The 21,581-nt window shown below is 41.7% G+C and overlaps 1 protein-coding gene across 3 annotated transcripts in view; it reads left to right on the top strand.

Annotated features, from left to right (window-relative positions):
• The first annotated feature begins 13,050 nt into the window (after positions 1-13,050).
• Positions 13,051-21,581, top strand: part of LOC133109662 (equilibrative nucleobase transporter 1-like) — a 48,876-nt gene continuing 40,345 nt past the window's right edge. For all 3 annotated transcript variants that reach the window (XM_061219116.1, XM_061219117.1, XM_061219119.1), the window contains exons 1-2: positions 13,051-13,263; positions 21,006-21,222. In XM_061219116.1, coding sequence (XP_061075100.1) covers positions 21,058-21,222 — 165 coding nt within the window. In that variant the 5' untranslated portion in view covers positions 13,051-13,263; positions 21,006-21,057. The remainder of the gene's footprint in view (positions 13,264-21,005; positions 21,223-21,581) is intronic.

The raw sequence follows: 21,581 nt of genomic DNA, 5'->3' as shown, positions 1-21,581 counted from the left end.
GTGTTCTCTAACTGTATCACAGATAATAGCTGGCTGTCACCCTTGCCAGTACATTGCAGAAAATACTAAACCTCTGGTGCTAATAATTGTGGAACCTGTTTTTCTGGGAAATAAATGTTTAACTTTGGTTTATTCCATTGAATATTTAATAAAGCCCAATACTCTACGTATGTTGGAAAATAAAGCTTATGTCAATAACTGTATTATTTCTTTGTGCATATTTATCAAGGGTCCAGTAATTCCGGAGCCCACTGTAGGTTTGTCTGTCAATGAATGCTTAGCCTCTCATTTTTTATCCCATTTTCCTGCAGAAGTATCCAGCTCTGATCTGCATTGCAATAAAATATTTATGGGAAATATTATCATCACCAAAGAATGTCCTATGGCTTGGAATAGAAACCAGAGGGCTCAACCAATCACCAGGTACTAGTGATGGGCAGTCTGGTTCGAGTCAACTAAATGAAAAAGAGCTTGGGGTGTCTCGGTGGCGCAGCCTGTAGAGCACTGACAGCACGCTCATTGCGAGCCGCGACATCAGCGGTTCGAATCTGTCCGTCTGACATTTGCCGCATGTCTTCCCCTCTCTCTCGCTCCCATTCTTCCTGTCTCTCTGTACTGTATACTGTCCAATAAAGCTGAAAAAGGCCTAAAAACTATCTTTAAAAAAAAAAATGAAAAAGAGCTCGGTTTGGATTGAATTACGTTGAATAACAAAACTATAGTGAACGAGCAGGGAAGCCTCCTATGTTGTTCATATTGATGTTCATGTCAAAATAGCATTGCACTATCCTCTTTGATTTCAATTCGGTTAGCTATTAAATGTTGTTTTATCGTTGCAAATGTATCAATCCTATGTTAAACACGCACCTTATGTGAACGTTGAGGATGTAAAAGATGTTTTATTCCAGTGTTTGAACATGACACATCTGAACTTGAAGTTTAGCTATGGAAAGCTTGTTATATTGTACTGCATTATTTGTGTTACTTTTTCTGAACAGATATCTGGATGTCAGAGTTAAATGACTTGAATGGTCTTCTGACCACCAGCAGAGTTGTGATGCTTGTGTAGCATTTGTATCCGACAAACCACCTTGCACTTTTAAAATGTGAATAATTCTGATCCAGATTAAACATTTTGAAATACTGGTGTATCAGATCACTCGATTAACCACAGCAATCAATGGCTTCTCTAGCCCCACCTAGATGCATGAACTGAAAATACAGCATACAATCGTGGGCTCTCTGTGGAGTTGTGGTTGTGCATTTTTGACTCTTTCAACAGGTGGGGAGCCTCTTTGACACCCCACCATCATCACCTTGTACAATGGAGCCTACGATTCCTCTGCCATCATCTTCCTCATCATCAAGGTAACAGGCATTAAATAGCAAATGAAAAATGTGTCCTGAGAATCCACTGCTCGAGCAGCTTCTAGAGTAACAGCACCAACTTGTAGAAAATCAGAGGATGTGCAGTTCATGCAATAAAGGTAATGCCAATATTACAGCCAATAATAATGTTAATAAATATAATGATGGCGAGTCATTCTGTTCCAAGCACCAACAATGCTGAAAAATAAGGGAATAATATGGTTTGCTCCAAGGTAATATGGCTGCACTTAATCTTGCAACTTTTTCAGAACTTGTACATTGAAAGACACATTTTAAAAGAAAGTAAAGGCACAGATAGAATTACCATGTGTCTTGTTTTGAAATGTCTGTATTTGTCTGATATTACATTTTGTCTCAAAATCTGAAACCATTCAGTGTGACAAATATGCAATTATAGAGCAAATAAAAAAGGAGACTAATATATTTTCATGGCACTGTACATATACAGCACTGTGCAGAAGTCTTAGGCACCCTAGACTTTATTATATATATGTTTTTTTTGTGTGTGTATGTTTGTATAAAAGAACACATTTGAGATTTCCAAATATTCATTTTCCAAAAGATTTAATTTTACAGAGACATTTTTGTATTTAATTAAAAAAGTAACATATTACTGTAAGCAATTGATTACTTTTTACATAAAAACTTGATCAAGGCTGTCTGAGATCAGAAGCAAGGAGCCAACCAATGTCTGCAGAAGAACTATGGCAAGTTCTCCAACATGCTTGGAACATGCAACCTCCCTGCTGAAGTGATGCAGTTTTAACGCCGAAGGGTGGTCACAAAAAATATTGATTTGATTCAGTTTTTAACTATTCTGCCAAATTACTAAAATACAATGTAAAATGTATAGTACGTTAATTTAGGACCTTTCATTGAATTATTTTTTATTAATATTATTATTTTGATATTTTTGAAAGAATCATATCTGTACAGTATGTTATACAGGTGCCTAAGACTTCTGCATAGTACTGTACATTTCATTATATCAATACAACCTCGCTTAGAATATTAAGTTTTATAATACACTAGGAATTCCTTAGCACAACAATTAGCTTGTGCACTGTTCATGGTTTCCAACCTAACTTTTTGCTTCTTGTCTTTAAAAGGCTAGAATATGTTTTATTAACAAAATAACATTTTGTATTAATGCAAGGTATGTATTGTGTGATCTTTTTTTATTGTAATGTAAAAAGTAAAAGCAGGCCCAGCCCAAGTGGCATTTTGGTGAGGCAACCAATGTTTGTTTTTAGGTTAAAACGATATATTCAAATATGTAATACAAATAGCCTCTGTCCCATGTATGAGACCAACTACGAGTTCAACGCAGTTGGTATTAACTGGCCCAAAGTGTGCCAAGACAAAATTCCCCACACCATTACACCACCGCCACCAGACTGGACTGTTGACACAAGGCAGGTTGGGTCCATGGATTCATGCTGTTGGCGGAAAATTCTGACCCTACCATTTGTGCGCCTCAGCAGAAATTGAGATTCATCAACTTTTCAATTGTCCAGTTTTGGTGAGCCTGTGCCCACTGCAGCCTCAGCTTTCTGTTCTTGGCTGACAGAAGTTCTGCTGTTGTAGCCAATTCTGAGATGTTTTTCTGCTCACTCACAATTGTACAGTGGTTATCTGAGTTAGCGTAGCCTTTCTGTCAGCTCAAACCAGTCTGGTCATTCTCCGTTGACCTCTCTCATCAACAAGGCATTTCTGTCCACAGAACTGCCACTCACTGAATGTTTTTTGTTTTTCGCACCATTCTGAGTAAACTCAAAAGACTGTTGTGCGTAAAAATCCCAATCCTGCCCGTCTGGCACCAACAATCATGGCACGGTTGAAGACTGTGAGATCATATTTTTACCCATTTTGATGGTTGATGTGAACATTAACTGAAGCTGCTGACCCGTATCTGCATGATTTTATGCATTGCACTGCTGCTACACAATTGGCTGCTTATATCATTGCATTAATACGTAGGTGTACAGGTGTTCCTAATAAAGTCCTTAGTGAGTGTATATGGTCCAAGAGACTTGGTCTTTGTGAGGAGAGAAATCTACAAACCTTGGTCCTATTTTACTAAGACAGTCAAAAGTTATGGCTGTTTCATTACTGAATATTGAACTGTTGTGCCACCAAGTGGCCAATCTGTGCCAAAAGTGATAATGATGACCCTCTCCATCTGTGGTTACAGGTGGCATCTGAAAGAGGGATCTCTCTGCACCACACTTTTTTCTTCTTGTCGGCATGCAGCATAATCCACCTCATGAGAACCTTCATCCTCATGCCAAAGAGGCACATCCCCTACCCCCTCCCTGAGGGCTACACTTATGGGTATGAACCAGCTGCCCTTCGATCCCCAAGGGTGACATTTTGTTGAAGTCTCTACCACTATTCCAGAACAGAGAATACAGAACACCATGCATGTAATTCCTGCACTCTGACTTGAGTCCCCTCAGCATGTGGACTCTGGAGTCAAGTCAGACAATTATTAACTTGTGATTTTCATGAATTAAAACGTCAAATACGTTATTTCAGTTTTTACATGGAGATAACAAGCTTTCCCGTTAGCCACCCGTAGCCTTCACACACCCGCTGCAGCAACCAAAGCCAACGGATACACTGAGTGTCAACTCCAACCAACCGCCTATGTCTAGGGTACTGTCATTTACAATAGATTCAGAAAGTATTCAGACTTCAATAACCACATAATGACAAAGTGAAAACATGTTTTCAGAAATTTTAGCAAATTTATTACAAATGAAGAACTGAAATCTCTAATTGATATACAGTGGACTCAAGAATTATTGGCACTGTTGATAAATATGCACAAAAAGTGCTGTACACTAAAAACACAATTATTGACATAAGCTGTATTTTCCAACATGCATAAAGTAGTGTGCTTTATTAATGTCTCAATGGAATGAACCAAAGTTTTACATTTTCCCAATAAAACATTTATTTCCCCAAAAAATAGGTTCCATGATTATTGGCACTCCTGGTTTAATACTTTGTGCACACACCCCTGGCAAAGTTGACAGCCATGAGGACCCAGGGATCCTGGAGGAGATGAGAATATTGTCAGGGTAGACCAGGGGTCGGCAATCCTGGTTCTGGAGAGCCGCAGGGTGTGCTGGTTATTGTTGTTACTCAGCACTTAATTGATCAATTAAAGCAGTCGATTACTCAGTTAACTGGCCTCACCTGGTTTTTTGGGTATGAATCAGTTGCTGGTATTAAGGCGAAAACAAAAACCAGCACACCCTGTAGCTCTCCAGGACCAGGGTTGCCGACCTCTGGGGTAGACAAACACGGAGCGGTCCAACACGGAGGATGTTATTAATAAGGACTTGGAAGACAGCAGGGCGTGCGTTAGCCAATCCAAAAGGTATCACCAGGTATTGATATTGGCTTGTGAGGGTGTTAAAGGCGGTTGTCCACATATCCCCCTTACGGATCCTGACGATTCTCGTTCGAAACGATCATTATCTCGTTTCGTGAAGATAGTGGTCCCCTGGAGTTGTGGATACGAGTGGGAGAGGGTAGCGTTTCTTCACCGTGATCTTGTTTAGACCACGATAGTCAATGCTGGGACGCAGATCTCCATCTCCCTCGCCCACAAAGAAGAAGCCTGCACGCTGCGGAGGTGGAAGGGTGGAGTGCGTCCTGGATGTATTCCTCCATGGCCACCATCTCAGGGGCAGAGAGAGAGAAGAGACGTCCTCGAGGGGTGCAAGTGCCAGGGAGGAGGTCAATGGCACAATCATACAGCTGATGAGGAAAGAGAGTGGTGGTCCTCTCTCAGCTCCGCATACTCAGAGGGCACACTCGAAAATTTGGGACGAGGGACCCTGCATTGCTCCAGGGGAGGATTGTCTCCTGTTTGGTCTAATCAACTGTACGTCGCTCAGGATAAGAGCGTCTGCCAAATGCCTTTAATGTAATGTAATTAATTGTTTCAAATGCTTCCTCAGAACAGGGGGAGCAGTGGTGTAACAGCTAGCTGGCTGGCTGACAATGGTGCAGCTGGTTTTAAATCCTTTCTTGTTTCTGTTACAGGATGGACTCATGAACATGGGCAACACCCGAGGAGGCACTATAGGGCTTGAGCTTGGAGACGAGGGGAGGAAGGATGTGATTTCTGAAGGAGGGAGCACACAGCAGCTGGCCCCACAGACTTAGCATTTTATTTATGTTGAGCTGGAACCCTATTGTGCTTGTTCAGATTTTTATTAGGGGTCCGAGCATGAAGTGATGAAACAGGGGTGATGTGAAGCACGTTTTTTGTGGCGGGTGTCGATGCATATAGCTAGGTCCACTAGCCCATCCAAATCCAGCGGCAGATCACACATGGTAACTCGTCCTGAATAAGGTCAGAAAGACCATGCAAAAACGTGTTGTACAGAGCGTCCCTGTTAGAACCAGAAGAGTCCGCCAGGGTCCGAAACTTAATGAAGAAGTCCGAGGCACTGCGTCAGTCCCGCCTAAGCCCCAGAACCTAGCGTTTGGCTTTACATTTTGTATCAAAAAATCAGTTTTAATACAAAAATACGCTTTTCTGATCATGAGTCCGGACAAAAGATCTGCTGATGTTTTGTATTTGGAGAGATTTGGGGATACTTGAGGACATCTGGGTGCAGTTTGTGCACAAATATTAAGTAGTTCAATAGTTAAGTAGTTCCGGCTTGGGCCTTGTTTGTAAATTGAGATATTCTGTGCTATAAACTATAAGAATGTAAGGTGTTTTGTAATTTTGGGGATTTGAATTCATCTTTTAACAATTAACAACCCTGTTCTTTCATTTAAGTCTTCAAACGTGTGCAGTAAATCGTTTTTGAGATATTGATATAACAATTACAAAATAGGTGGAAATTGCCCCCTAGTGGGGCAAAATGGAAAGGGTTAAAGAAAAACATTATCTCCCTCTATCCATCTCTCTCCCTCACTTTCTCAGCTTGCTCGCTCCCTGTACACAGTTTTAAGCAGTGTGTGCTCAGCTGGTTTTTTCTGTGGCACCTGGTGTGGCTGTCAGTCATGATCCTGCGACACTACCTGTTCATTGCCACCCTGAACCCCATGTTGACCCAGCTGACTGAAGGAGACCCAGCCCAAGGTATTTTACACCTGTTGAAAAATAGCGGTATTATTTTTTTGTTTACAGTATTGTTTGTGTATATTTATCTAGGGTGCAAATAATTATGGAGACCACTGTATATGCATACACATTTAGGAGAAAAGGGGGAAATCATTTAGAAAAATTGCATTTAGATGAAGTCAAGGAGAAATAATGATTGAATCCAGCTTAATTGTGCTTTTCAGTGTGAGACAAAGAGCTGAAGGAGACAGGCTGAGGAGCTGTAGTAGTGTGTGAGGCCATGCTATGGTGTGCTGCTGTATGCTAATCCTCTGCTCTCCTCTCCCTCTGTCTCAGTGAGCCACTACACCAACGACTTCGCCTACACACAGTTATGTGGGATACTGTGCGCCATCTGGAACAGCCTGATCATTGACAGATACAAGGGCACGCGACAGGTAGGTGGGTACCTGCATTATCTGCCCGCAGGTGTGTTGCAGCAGTACAGCGAACTACGGAAGCATCATGTGATTCCCATCTGCAATGCAGTCATCACCAGTAATTACTGCGTACCAGTCATTGACAATGTATAATTATATTTTGTGTACAAAATAAGGCTAAATCAAAACAATGAAATCTCTTGCAGCTGTATATGTTGGTAAAAATAGGCTAAAATGTATTTTGTCCAGTGATTTACCAATATCGTAAATAAGTTAAAGAATATCAATATAATTTTGGAAACACTTTCCAACAATGTCGTACAAGTCATTTAAACAAGAGCCTTGCGGTTCATGTCAGTGCAGCTCGTCTGGCACACAGAACTCTGATCAAACTAGCCATTGCAGATCAAATATGAATATGGTTCACCAACTGCAATGATTATTTCTCACCTCAAATGTTTTAAGAATCATATTTTAGTGGATTGTTCAGGGGGAAAAAGAAAAAGTTTATCAATAGTCCGCCATATTATGTTTTTACAAAAACATAGTCAGGTATCAGTTGTCCCTTGTTCCTGTTAATCCCGATGGCCATCTATCTAACAGAAGCCACCTACAGTACCGTATATACTGTATTATAATGGAATATACTTACATAGGAATCTTACAGCATGTGGGCCTTTGCTTGAAACCCAGCTCTTGCCTCTGCCACAGGAGAGACGGAGGAGGAGAGTAACCTGCGCTCTGTGGTGCTCTCTCTCTTCCTCACTGCCCTGCAGTGCCTCTTATTCTCCATCTGCGCCACCATACCTGTGCTCCCACTGCAGTACCTGACTTTCGTCCTGCAAGTGCTCAACCGCGCCTTCATATTTGGAGGGAATGTAGCCTTCATCAGCATTGTGTGAGTGAGCATGATGTGATTTATTTTCACATTCACTCATTTAACCAGAGGAAAATGTTTAGTGTCACACTCCAGAACTGCTTATATAGAATGGGCCTCATCTATCAATATTTTTGTAAATTTCAGTATAAATATATGTGTGATCGGAACCAAATGGACAAATTCCACCAGATTTCAGAAGCACGCGTAGACACAGGTTTTTTTTGTATCCACGTGTTTATGTTGATACATACCAATCAATCGTAAACAAAAAGCGTGTGCACCAAATTTGTAATTAGCATAAATTGACACCCCTAAAATAACGGCATTCAATTTCTGGCAATTTAAAGAGATGGCAGAGAAAAGATTATCTTTTCTTTTTTAATCATTATAAAATCATTATATCTTTGTAACATCTTGTCTTTGCAAACATTAAAATGTGTTTAGTTAACAGTTTGCCATTATTGTTTGTTGTTTATTCTGTAAAAAAATTGGACGAATGAAAGCTGATTGTCCTGGTGGAGAAACATAAAGAGATGTACCAAACTAACATCTAAACATAGTTTGTTGTTAATTCCTACTTTTGTTTATATAGGCTACATAAACTACGTTGGTGCCACATAAGACTGAAGTAAAAACAAATGGAGTTGGTGTATAAAATGGAGTCGTGGTGTTGCGTCCTACGTGATGTATACACACAAGCTTGTTTTGTGCTTTTCTTATTCCATTCTTTTTTTATTTTTTTTATTTAGAGAGGCAAGATCGTTTTAGTAAGGTAAATTAATATCATTATTATTCATATCATATAGAAACATAAAATGGGTGATGTTTCACTCTTTGGAGAGAGCGCATCTTCAGAGACTGAACCAGTTTCTTTGGTGAGGCTCACAAGTTGTTTCTGACTATAGATATTATGAAAATAGTTCTGACTGCCCAGACACCTCCTTTTGAGTTTATGCAACACACTGGAGCCAGAACTCAGAAGATCCACACACCGTTCCTGTCCAATTCCAGAGCATGTTCTGGTGCTTTCCGTCCTCAGCTTCTTGGACTAGTACAGGACAGTGAAAATATCGCTGTTGCCCTCCTGGGTAATTCCAGACAGCAATGTCTCTCTTATGATTTTATAACTTTGCCACTCTAATGCCAAACCATTTTTTTTAAACTGGAACATGAATTGAACAGTTTTCCAACAACTGCAGTATCTTCCCTGGCCCTGACATTGCACTGCTTACTCCCAACACTGCATGGCTCTGCACCTCTATTTACTCAATTAAATTAAGGTAAGTGAACAGATTAATCAATAATATTACATGTTATACCAATTTAATCAATAATATGAACTTATATTTATTCAATAATAAGCATGTAGGACGCTGCACCACGTTTTACACCGCCTGCCTTTGTTTTATTCCAGTCCTGCATGGCACATACCTAGTTTATGTTGCCTATGTAAACAAAAGTAGGTGAGATACGTTTAGATGTTAGTTTGGCACATTGAAATTGGTTACTTATCAGAAGCTCTGATGGCAATGGTGACGGCGCCCCAAATAGTATATTTTTCAATGTTGTCTTTTTACAGCAGGTTCTGTGGGTCTTAGCTATAGCTCTTCTATTTCTCCATGAGGACGATCAGTTTTTCCTTGTCCATTTTTTAACAGAATAAACAACTCCTAAATACATGTTAATATACAGTACTGTGCAGAAGTCTTAGGCACCCTAGACTTTATTATATATATGTTTCTTTTTTTGTGTATGCTAGTATAAAGAAACACATTTGAGATTACCAAATATTCATTTTCCAAAAGATTTTACAGAGACATTTTTGTATTGAATTAAAAAAGTAACATATTACTGGAAGCAATTCCCTACTGTAACATGCTTACAGTATCCAAGTTCTCCAACATGCTTGGAACAATCTCCCTGCTGATTGTCTTATAGAACTGCAGGACAGCGTTGTCTATCTCAGAGAATTGATGCAGTTTTAACGCCATGGGTGGTCACAAAAAATATTGATTTGATTTAGTTTTTAACTGTTCTGCAAAATTACTAAAATGTAATGTAAAATGTATAGTCGGTTTATTTAGGACATTTCATTGTGTTATTTTTGAAAGAATCTTATCTGTACAGAATGTTATACAGGTGCCTAAGACTTTTGCACAGTACTGTACTATCAGATAACTTGCCACAGTTCTTCTGCAGGCTCTTTCACTTCCTTTTAGCTCTCCGGGTAATCCCAGCCTCAATCAAGTTTTTATCAGGATAGTGGTCGATTGCTTAATATGTTACATTAATTTATTTAAAGAAATACATACAAAAATGACAAATTTGCTCTTTTCAACTGACACACTAATTGCTGTATATTACTGTATATTTTTATGTTTGTGTGGCATGAGGGTAACCAGGAATGGTGTGCTAGTATACTTATGCCACCCTGGGAATTTTACCCAGGGAAATAAACCTCAGAGATCAACCGACCTACGTGCTGTTAAGTCACATGCAGTGCAGGAAACCACCACCAGGTGCCTAGCCTCCTCAGGGGCACACAGTCATTGCTAAAGAAAAAGGGGGGAAATAATGAGCAGAGAACCAAACACACAAGGGCAAAAATCTAAATGTACCAGTTGGTACCATGTGCCAAAGGGAAACTTAACCATGCACAGAAATAAAAACAATTAATCAATACTAATTAGTTTGCTATAAGTAAACCATGTACACAGACAACGCCCAAAAAGGGGCAATATTAAAGAAGCAATACCAAACCATAAGAACTAGAAATAATAAAACACATACACTTATTTCCCATTGGAACCAAAACAAAAAAATAAAAGATTGAGACAAAACCATTCAAACTAGAGACAAAACAGCAGCCTTCCCACTCTTCATTGGCTGACAAGCAATAGATATTTGGCCTCGAGCTCCCTGCAAGATAAGGTGACAAGATTACAACCAAAGTGTACAGCCTAAGAACATTTCTGACGTGGCTATGTTTACATACCAGCAGTGAGATTGCGTAAATAAAACTATGTGCTGGCTAGTGATGCTAAAGGAGGATGTTGGGCCACGTGAGGTAAAAACAAAAAATTTCACCACAATCATTGCAAAGATAAGATATGAACGGACTGGATTACTAAACTAAAATGAAGCCGACCTGAACTATTGGTGTCAAGCAACACGGACAAGAACCGCAGCTTCCCAGGACAAGCTCTCGAGCAGCAGAAGTCAGGTGGCAAACAGGGAGGCACTTGCAAGGCATACGTTCAGGTGAGGTTTGCATGGGACTTTTATAAACAAAATACTAAAATGTGCCAATCTCGTATGCTAATTCGGCTACCGAAGCCGAAGCAGTGCAGAGGGAGAAAAAGGGGAGGGCCAGGGTGAGAGAGTTCAAGTGGACGGCAGAGAGAACAACAGGGAGAGAGGCAACCTCTACCCTGCTACAATCGCAAAGACAATATGCTACAAAGTAGCTGTAGCACACAGTCATATAATGATTTTTAAAAATCAGATCATGTGTAGGCTACACAGCATTCTAAAGCAAAGCTCTTTCATCATTTCTCGACCATCTCTTTAAACTGCCTGGCATTGAATTCCTTGGTCCTTATTAGGTATTTTAGGGGCGTTAATTTATGCTAATCATAAGTGCTGTGCACAAGCTTTTTGTTTACGATTGATTGGTATTTATCCACATACATGCGTGGATACAAAAAAAATGTTGTATCTACGCGCGTTTGATAAATCCTGCTGAAATTCGTTAGTTTGGTTTCGATCACAAATATTTACACATGGATTTACGAAAATACTGATAAATGTGTCAAGAGTTTTTATAAAGTTTGTATGTAACATTTCTTAACATTCTCACAACAATGATACATGAACCGTATTGTAGGTTACTTCAGCATTTTCGGAATGTAATTTCTCTTCCGTGCAACATTCTAAAAACGTTGTAAAGTAAAACATTCTTAAATCACATGTTTCCAGAACACTGCAGTGACATTATCTTGGGTACGTTATGTGAGCAATGTTCTGAAAACATGATGAAGAAAAAGAAACATTCTTACATCACATGTTTCTAGAAAGTTCCAGGAACTTTATTTAGTAACGTTGCAGTGGACCTATGGAATTATTTTTGAAAGGATCTTATCTGTACAGAATGTTATACAGGTGACTAAGACTTTTGCACAGTACTGTATATTACATCCTAAGTTGCCATACAGGAGGGCACTATATTGCTGCCTTGGTAACATGATCTATTATCACATACGACAGTCTCCACCGACTCGGGCAAGGTAATTCAGACCTAATGGTGAGATAAACAAAGCCGACACAACCTCCAACTCGACTGACGATGCCAGAATACAATGAACGAGGTGAACAAGCAATAGGTACACCATGGCGACTACCAAACCTTTTATTTTTATTTTTTGTCTTTTATTGTCTTTCGGCACTTGTGCTTAACTTAAGTCAAGCACTTAAGTTAATACTTCCAACATATAATAAATAACAAATCTGCGGACTCTGTGGACCTCCAGCACTGGAGTTTGACTGCTTTAAAGGTACAGTACTCCTAATGGTCAAGAGAGGAATTGCAGCAACAAACAACCTCAAACCACAACACTGTTCCCACAGTCTTTGAATATAACGCGTAATATTTTTTTTTTTACATTTTACATTTTAATAATTTGGCAGATGCTTTTAATCCAAAGCGACTTACAAGTGCATAGGTTCTTCCACAAGCTAAAGCATCAAAAATATAAAGTGTTATTATATAGTTCCATGCTCTTGTGCACTGTTTTGGAAAGCTGACAGTGACAAACGCAACAGAGCCTGCCGTCTATTTGTAGTATTCTATTAAGAAAATTTTCGCAAAACAGGTGACAGGCAGGTCTAATGAGATGATGAAGGGGCCCCAAACTGTTTTAAAGAATGAGGTTTGGTGCCGGAGTGTAATTTGTTCCATGGATACGTGTTATTTGAGGAGGTTTAACCATTGTGAGATGTTTAATGCCAGTTTGCCAGTTTAGCAGAATAGTTTTCTTGGTGGCAGATAAGGCGCTGAGTATTGGTTTTCAGTTTTGGATTGGTGGTTTTATTACCGAGAGATCTCCGAGCAGGCAGAGGGATAGAGATACTGGAATGCTGCAGCTCAAAATGAGATGAATTCTTTTGATAACTTCTTGCCAAAAGTGTTGAGTTGGTGGGCAGAGCCAGGTGGAGTGGAGGTAATTGTTTGGTGAGATAAACAAAGCCGACACAACCTCCAACTCGACTGACGATGCCAGAATACAATGAACGAGGTGAACAAGCAATAGGTACACCATGGTGACTACCAAACCTTTTATTTTTATTTTTTGTCTTTTATTGTCTTTCAGCACTTGTGCTTAACTTAAGTCAAGCACTTAAGTTAATACTTCCAACATATAATAAATAACAAATCTGCGGACTCTGTGGACCTCCGGCACTGGAGTTTGACTGCTTTAAAGGTACAGTACTCCTAATGGTCAAGAGAGGAATTGCAGCAACAAACAACCTCAAACCACAACACTGTTCCCACAGTCTTTGAATATAACGCGTAATATTTTTTTTTTTACATTTTACATTTTAATAATTTGGCAGGTGCTTTTAATCCAAAGCGACTTACAAGTGCATAGGTTCTTCCACAAGCTAAAGCATCAAAAATATAAAGTGTTATTATACAGTTCCATGCTCTTGTGCACTGTTTTGGAAAGCTGACAGTGACAAACGCAACAGAGCCTGCCGTCTATTTGTAGTGTTCTATTAAGAAAATTTTCGCAAAACAGGTGACAGGCAGGTCTAATGAGATGATGAAGGGGCCCCAAACTGTTTTAAAGAATGAGGTTTGGTGCCGGAGTGTAATTTGTTCCATGGATACGTGTTATTTGAGGAGGTTTAACCATTGTGTGATGTTTAATGCCAGTTTGCCAGTTTAGCAGAATAGTTTTCTTGGTGGCAGATAAGGCGCTGAGTATTGGTTTTCAGTTTTGGATTGGTGGTTTTATTACCGAGAGATCTCCGAGCAGGCAGAGGGATAGAGATACTGGAATGCTGCAGCTCAAAATGAGATGAATTCTTTTGATAACTTCTTGCCAAAAGCGTTGAGTTGGTGGGCAGAGCCAGGTGGAGTGGAAGTAATTGTCTGGTGTGTTTAGTGTGCAGTGAGAGCATGCATCACAGTCTGTATGTCCCACCCTATATATCTTGTGCTGAGTGATATGTGCTCTGTGGATTACTTTGCACTGTATTAGTTGCAAGTTAGTATTGTTAGTCATTGTGAAGGTGTTCCTGCAGATTTGGGTCCAGAATTCGGTTTTGGCGGTAAATGACAGGTCTTTTTCCCATGCTTTGATTGGGATGGAAATTGTTGAGTCTATGGTGGATATTAGTTTATATAATTTTGAAAGAATTTTCCTTGGGTTGGAGATTTTGCTGATTTCTTCTACTAGTGGGGGTGGGAGTAAATTGTAGATTTTAGATTTTAGATTTTAGAACAAACTTTCGTTGGAAGTATTGAAGGTATTGTTATTTCCCGATGTTGAACTTCTGGAGCTAATTCTGAAAAGTAATGAATTCATTATTCTGGAAAAGTTGCCAAGGAATCCCCTCCCAACCAGGGGGATGTTCAGACCGATCAGGCTATTCCATCCCAGTCTTCAAGGTCTTCTCTGAGCCCTGTCATAGAAATCAAGGAGTCCCTCCTCCGGCCTCCGGCCCTTCTGGAATCGCCTGGCCCTCCTAGGCCTGGATAGGCCATATCCCAGATTTCATTTAACAATTTTCTTTCTATTTTATCTGTCGGTTCAGTGCCTTTTTCAAAGTACTCAGCTTGCATTGCGTATTGAGAAGGCATACGATATGGTTTACAGCCTCGATACAACCTCCCCATTTCATCCTCGGCGCGATTCCATATTATCAGGAACACCGGGGAACCGATGGAATTGACATTGATAGCCTGAGCTACCCCCATTAACGCCTCTAAGGTATCTTTACTACTGCCACCGAAGTTCCCACTTCCTGCTAAGGTTGTGGCTACTATTCCCCCATCCCCAATTGTCTCTGAGGCTCGTATTAATCTCATATAGTAACTGTACAACAGGGCCTTCGATCTAGTAGGGTGTTGCCCATAAGGGGGCACATGACTCTGCAAAATTGCAGTTATATTTGGACCCAATTGAGCGGGACCCAATCTGCTGCTTGGGAGATTATCACCTGACGTGCCGTATCCTGCTGAGCCAACAGTAATCTCCGTTCATACCATCCTCCCCTTTGATTATGCCCATCTAATATTCTACTAATTGCCCATGACACACCTGCTCCAGCACTCTGGCCAAGGTTGCATGGATCCGCTAAGTGCAGCGGCCAAGGAAAAGGCCTCTGCACTTCATGGAACAGTGATTCAACCGCTCCGAAATATACTTCTATATGTGGGTCTGGCATATCACTAACAGCCATTTTCCCACCTAGTTATAAATTTCTATTTATACTATTACTTTATTAGAATTTTCTGTCCTATACAGTCTTCTAATATTGTAACTTATTCTAAATTACCTCGATTCCTTTCGAGTTCGAGTATTACGGTTTCACTACTTAGGTGTCCAGCACCTTTCTCGTCAGTGCCAGTAATTGACTCGAGCCTCACAAGTAGGAATCTACTCGGGCAGTGCCTCAATAGGCCGTGAGCAGTTCTCAACTACTCGTGCCCCATGTTGGGCGCCAAAATTGTCGTGAGCCACGGACCCCTTGCCGAGCTCAGACCTCACGTTCCCACGAGCAGTACCTCACCATGAGGTGTCTCGGGGACGAACTCAAGTACTCCGAACGTTCTGGAGCCCTGGTAAGTTCTACTGAACTTCCAGCCCAGTCTCGAAGTGAAGGGTGTGATGCAAATCTGGTATTCGATGTCCTGTATTCAATGTATTCCTCTAAAGAATTTTTATCACATATGATTATAGTAAGACATACTTTATTATAATCAATCAAAAGAATAGAGTTATACAGATTACAGTGTAAATATCATCTTTCAGTTTGCTGATCACATGCAAGTTACATATACCCCTTTAGCTCTTTCTAATTTACCTTTCCACCATGATGTTTAAAAATCAAGGTACACCCCTCATATACCCATCCTCTTTGGCCTTAGCCTTATCCTATGGCTCCCCCTTCTGGATGTTTAAAAGAAACTATTCCTAGAATATTATATTTATCTAACTATAAAAACTTCTCTACATTTTTCTACCTTATACAGTACCTTAATGAGAAATAAAAGACATAATATTAAAAGGAAACTTATAATGTATTACTTCTATGTATTACTTTTCCTACTTCTACAAGTAATATAGATTATAATTACCACTCAAGCTTGATTATAGTTGTTCTGCGTGACTCTTTCTTCAACAGCTCATAGATATCTTGTGAAGCAAAATTCTAAGATGCTATCCTAAGGTCTAAAAGCTTATTCCTTATATATCCTTTTTGCGTATAAGAGTGTACCTTTTTGATAAGAAATGTCCCCAATATATCAAGCGGGAAGACATTTATCTCTTATGCAACTTTTTAATGACCATATTCATCACTTCTGTTTGTCCCACTGTCATTTTCTCATACCTCAAAAGCAATTTCCCCAATACTTTATCTCATGTGCCCCTCCGGTTGGGAATTTCCACCATCTCAATATACGAGTGGAAAAACACTAGCTTTTTTGTATTTTTTTTAAGGAACCTATTCATCACTGGTGTCTGTTTCAATTTCATAGTCTCTCCTTGACTTCCTCCACACCTTGACCTCATGCAAGCCAGAAGTTAGTGCCTGCCACCATCTCAATACACTCTTCAGGTGCCCCTTTTTGTGGCACCTTAAGGGATCTACAAAGGACATCCAGCTAATAGCTGAGTGTAATTCATCATTTAACTCCTCCACTGTTAGTCCTTTGAATCTATCCGATAAATTATTTGTGCTATAATCAGGAAGGCCCTTGAAGCCTCTTAATCTTCTTTCGGTATTGACATCCCTCTCCTACATTTTTCCATCTCCTCATACTCTTTGATCTCCCAATTATCTTCATTGTTTTTCTCATCCTGTTGCTTTAACCAGGCCTTGTGCTCCTCCCCTGTAGGAGCAAGCCCACACGTGTCAACTAAGTATGTTATCACATCTACCGTCTCCTTGAATGCCAGACTCCCTGGGTCACCAATTTCCCGTTCAGCCTGTTCAGCATCTTCCATGGTCATGCTAGAACACATTCTATGCATGGCCTCAGTCAGGCCTTTAGCCTTGCTCTCTAAAACCCTGAATCTAAGTCCTCTGACTTCAGACTCCTCAGTGTCCATATACGGTTGTACATTTATCTTGTACCATATACTTCTCCTCTTACGGGAGCTTTTACTCCTACCCCATTGGCATGTGCGAGGGGTTAACAATGCATTCCTGCCTAACCCATCTTCTGTCAATCTCTCATCAGGCGGGCCTAGGGCCGGGTCCTCGACAAAGTGGTGGAGGTGTATGATACCACTTTGCTTCCGTGTGTTGAAGGGTTTCCAGGGTTTCATTGTAGATTTGAAGATTTTGTTGATTTTCCACCAGGCTGTCAGGGTTGTTGAAATTACGGTGTTATTAAAGCAATTATGGTGTTTTATTGTGTTGTTGAGAAATAGTAAATCGGAGACTGAGATGTCTTTACATTGTGATTGTTCTATTTTCTATTGTAGTTGATTTGCCAAATAATAATTCTGAAAATTAATTCTAATCCTCCTTGAGTTTTGAGCTTCTGCAATGTGACCAATTTGATCACATTTAGTGAATTTTGTGAATTAAACCATTTTGTGGTGGGCTGGGTCGGAGTCATTGTGAAGAGGTCATTAATTTAGGGTATTATGATCATTTTTACAGTAGCTATTCTGCCAATTAATGAGAGGGGTACGTTTATCCAGCGGTCATCTTCTATTGTTTTTAATAATGGAGTGAAGTTTAGGTGAAACAACTGTGACAGTCTGGCGGAAATATTTATGCCCAGACACTTAATGTTACCAGTTTGAATGGGGAGTGGTGGGTTTTGAGCTGCAGCATTCCAGTCATCACCATATATGGGTAGAATTGTTGATTTTGTCCAATTTATAGCATAGGAAATGTTGGAGAATGAATTAATGATGGTTTCTTGTGGAGAGTTTGATGGTTCTTGTAGATACAGCAACACATGACCCGTGTATAGGCTAATCTTGTGGTGAGTGTTGAGGGTTTGGATTCCCTTGATGTTGATGTTTTGACGTATTGCAGCGACAAGGGGTTTGATGAACAGAGCAAAAAGGGAAGGAGAGAGTGGGCAGCCTTGCCTGGTACCCCTGTGCAGTGTGAAACTCTGTGACGTTAATCCGTTAGTAACAACTGGCCATTGGTGTACTATACAGAATTCTTATCCAGTGAATGAACAATTCTCTGAAACCAAATTTGTGCAGCGTTCCAAGAAAGAACTTCCATTTTACTCTATCAAAAGCTTTTTCTGCGTCTAATGGTACAATTAGTGTTTTCAATTTGTTTTGTTTTGATACGTGAATTAAATTAACTAATCCGCGCATGCTATTTGATGAGTGTCGGCCTTTGATGAATACGGTTTGATCTGGATGGATGAGTTAACGGTTTCCATTCTGGTGGCTAGTGCTTTACTGATAATGTTTAGGTCTGTGTTACATTACATTACATTACATTATTGGCATTTGGCAGACACTCTTATCCAGAGCGACGTACAACAAAGTGCATACCCATAACCAGGGATAAGTTCGCTGAAAGACCCTAGAGGGAAGTACAATTTCAACTGCTACCTGTACAACAAAGATAAGGATTATTATTCTTATACAAAGAAACAGAGCAAAAGAGACCAAAGTTAACTATCCAGACACTGCTTACCTAGCCAACTAAAAATACCGATACACAAAGCAAGTCACAGAGACAACAATTAAGGTTCACAGGGAGGTAGGGAGGGATGGGGAGAGGTGCTGCTTGAAGAGGTGTGTCTTCAGCTTGCGCTTGAAGGTGGGGAGAGATTCTACAGTTCTGACCTCAACGGGGAGTTCGTTCCACCACCGTGGAGCCAGAACAGACGGTAGTCGTGAGCGTGAGGTGGAGGTTTGGAGAGGGGGAGGTGCCAAGCGGCCTGTGGAGGCTGAACGAAGAGGTCTGGCAGGGGTGTAGGGTCTGATGATTTTTTTGTAGATAAGCTGGGGAAGACCCTTTAACTGCTTGGAAGGCTAGCACCAATGTTTTGAATTTGATGCGAGCCATGACAGGCAGCCAGTGGAGGGAAGTAAGCAGGGGGGTGACGTGTGAGTATTTGGGAAGGTTGAAGACCAGACGAGCTGCTGCATTCTGGATGAGTTGGAGGGGTCTGATGGCGGACGCTGGGAGGCCAGCCAAGAGGGAATTGCAGTAGTCCAGGCGGGACAGAACCATTGCTTGGACCAGGAGCTGGGTCGAGTAGGGGGTGAGAAAGGGGCAGATTCTCCGTATGTTGTATAGGAACAACCTGCAAGACTGGGTCACCGCTGCAATGTTCTCGGAAAGGGACAGTCTGCTGTCCATCACCACGCCGAGGTTCCTTGCACTGGGTGACGGCGTGAGTGTGGTATCCCCGAGGGAAATGGAGAGATGCAGATGGGGAGAGCTATTACCAGGGATGAATATCATTTCAGTCTTGCCTGGGTTGAGCTTTAGATGGTGGTTGTTCATCCAGCTCTGGATGTCCCTCAGGCAAGCAGAGATACGGGCTGAAACCTGCGTATCAGACGGCGGGAACGAAACGAAGAGTTGGGTATCGTCCGCATAGCAGTAGTAGGATAGCCCATGTGCAGTGATCACAGGGCCAAGGGAGCGAGTGTAAAGAGAAAAAAGGAAGCGGGCCAAGGACTGAGCCCTGGGGAACTCCTGTGGCGAGGGGCCGAGGTGTCGATACCGAACCAGCCCAGGCAACCTGGAAGGAGCGACCAGAGAGGTAGGACTCAATCCAGTCCAGGGCTGTGCCACAGATGCCCGTTGCTGACAGGGAGGACAGGAGGATGGAGTGATCCGCAGTGTCGAAGGCAGCCGAGAGGTCTAGAAGAATGAGGACAGAGGAGAGGGAGGCTGCTCGTGCGGCATGGGTTGACTCACTGATGGAGAGGAGCAGTCTCTGTCGAGTGGCCCGATCTGAAGCCAGACTGATGGGGATCTAGCAGGTTGTTGTTAGAAAAGAAAGAAGAAAGTTGAGTAGAAGCGGCTCGTTCTATAGTTTTAGAAAGGAAAGGAAGAAGAGATGCCGGGCGGTAGTTCTGGATGATGGAGGGATCCAGAGTAGGCTTTTTTAGCAGCGGAGTGATGTGGGCCCTCTTGGAGGATGCCGGAAAACAGCCGGAAGACAGGGAGGAGTTGACAAGGGAGGTGACAAATGGGAGAATGTCAGGTGTGATAGTTTGTAGAAGAGAAGAAGGGATAGGGTCAAGGGCACAGGTTGTAGGGCGGTGGGAGAGCAGGAGTTGAGAAACATCAGAGTCTGTAAGGGGGGAGAAAGTGGAAAAGGAAGGGATGGGCCTAGAGGGGGGATGGGCACAGTGAGGGGGGAGGTGGTTGTAAAGGATCTGCGGATGACTGTGACCGTCTCATCGAAGAAATCAGCAAAGTCATCAGCAGCGAAGGAGGACTGAGGAGGAGGAGGCGGTGCATAGAGAAAAGTTTCCAGGGGTTAGAAGCGGAGTTCTGAATTTGTGTTTGATAGTATTTTGCTTTGGCGGCAGTGACAGCGGAAGAGAATGCCGCCAGGAGAGACTGGTAAGTCGTGAGGTCTGAAGCGTCTCTGGATTTCCCCCACTTCCTCTCCGCTGCACGGAGGCTGGCCCTGGAGGTACGGAGGGTGTCAGATATCCAAGGACTGGGAGGGGATGTGCGAGGTGGCTTTGAGACAGGTAGACAGAGAGAGTCAAAGGTGGAGGAGAGAGATGAAAGGAGGGTGACAGATGCAGAGTGAGTGGGGAGTTTGAAGGAGGATTCGAGAGGGGGGAGTGAGGCGGTGACGGTGCTGGCAAAGGAAGAGGGTGAGAGGGAGTGGAGGTTACGGCGGGCTGAGGAAGTGTGGGTTGGAGGAGGGGGAGGAGGATGGGGAGGAAGAGGGAGGGAGAATGACACAGATCTGTTCTGACAAATAATATATGCACAGCTGTTCCAGTCTCTTCTCTTACTCCCTCTGCAGATAAACATAGCCCTGTGCATCCTGTGCCTGGCCACGTTCATTCACCCGGCCTATGTCTATATCCGCTGGCGCAGATTGGCCAATCAGAGAAGACGCTCCGCCCAGCCACCTCCCAACGATGAGACCCCTTCTCTGGAGACAATGCAGACCAACCCCAGGATGTCCCAGGCTCCCCTACAAAGGACACTTAGGCACCCCTAAAAATGACACTCAGAAGGTCTGCTGTTTTCTGAGGGTGCTCCTCTTTCCCCAACCCACGGGTTCATGGTGATAAATGGTGGCCATGCTTGTTAAAGAAAGGATTTTTGGGGGGTTCAGGCTTGGCTATTCCTATCAGGTTACAGTGACAGTGTCTCTGAAAAAACCTTCCAAGTAAAATTGACACATTGAATGTACTGGGTGGAGCAGGTACACAGTATATATATATGTATATTTATATATATACTGTGTACCCGCTCCACCCAGTACATTCAATGTGTTTGAGGTTGTACCATTTAGATGTCAGGTTTGCTTCTGTTCAATTAGATATTAACTCTAAAAGGGTTTTTGACCTGGGGTGCCCAAATCTTTGCACAC

This window comes from Conger conger, chromosome 14 (assembly GCF_963514075.1).
Source record: "Conger conger chromosome 14, fConCon1.1, whole genome shotgun sequence".
Classification (NCBI taxonomy): Eukaryota; Metazoa; Chordata; class Actinopteri; order Anguilliformes; family Congridae; genus Conger; species Conger conger.
The sequence above is the reverse complement of the archived record's forward strand: the minus strand, read 5'-3'. Positions and strand labels throughout refer to the sequence as shown.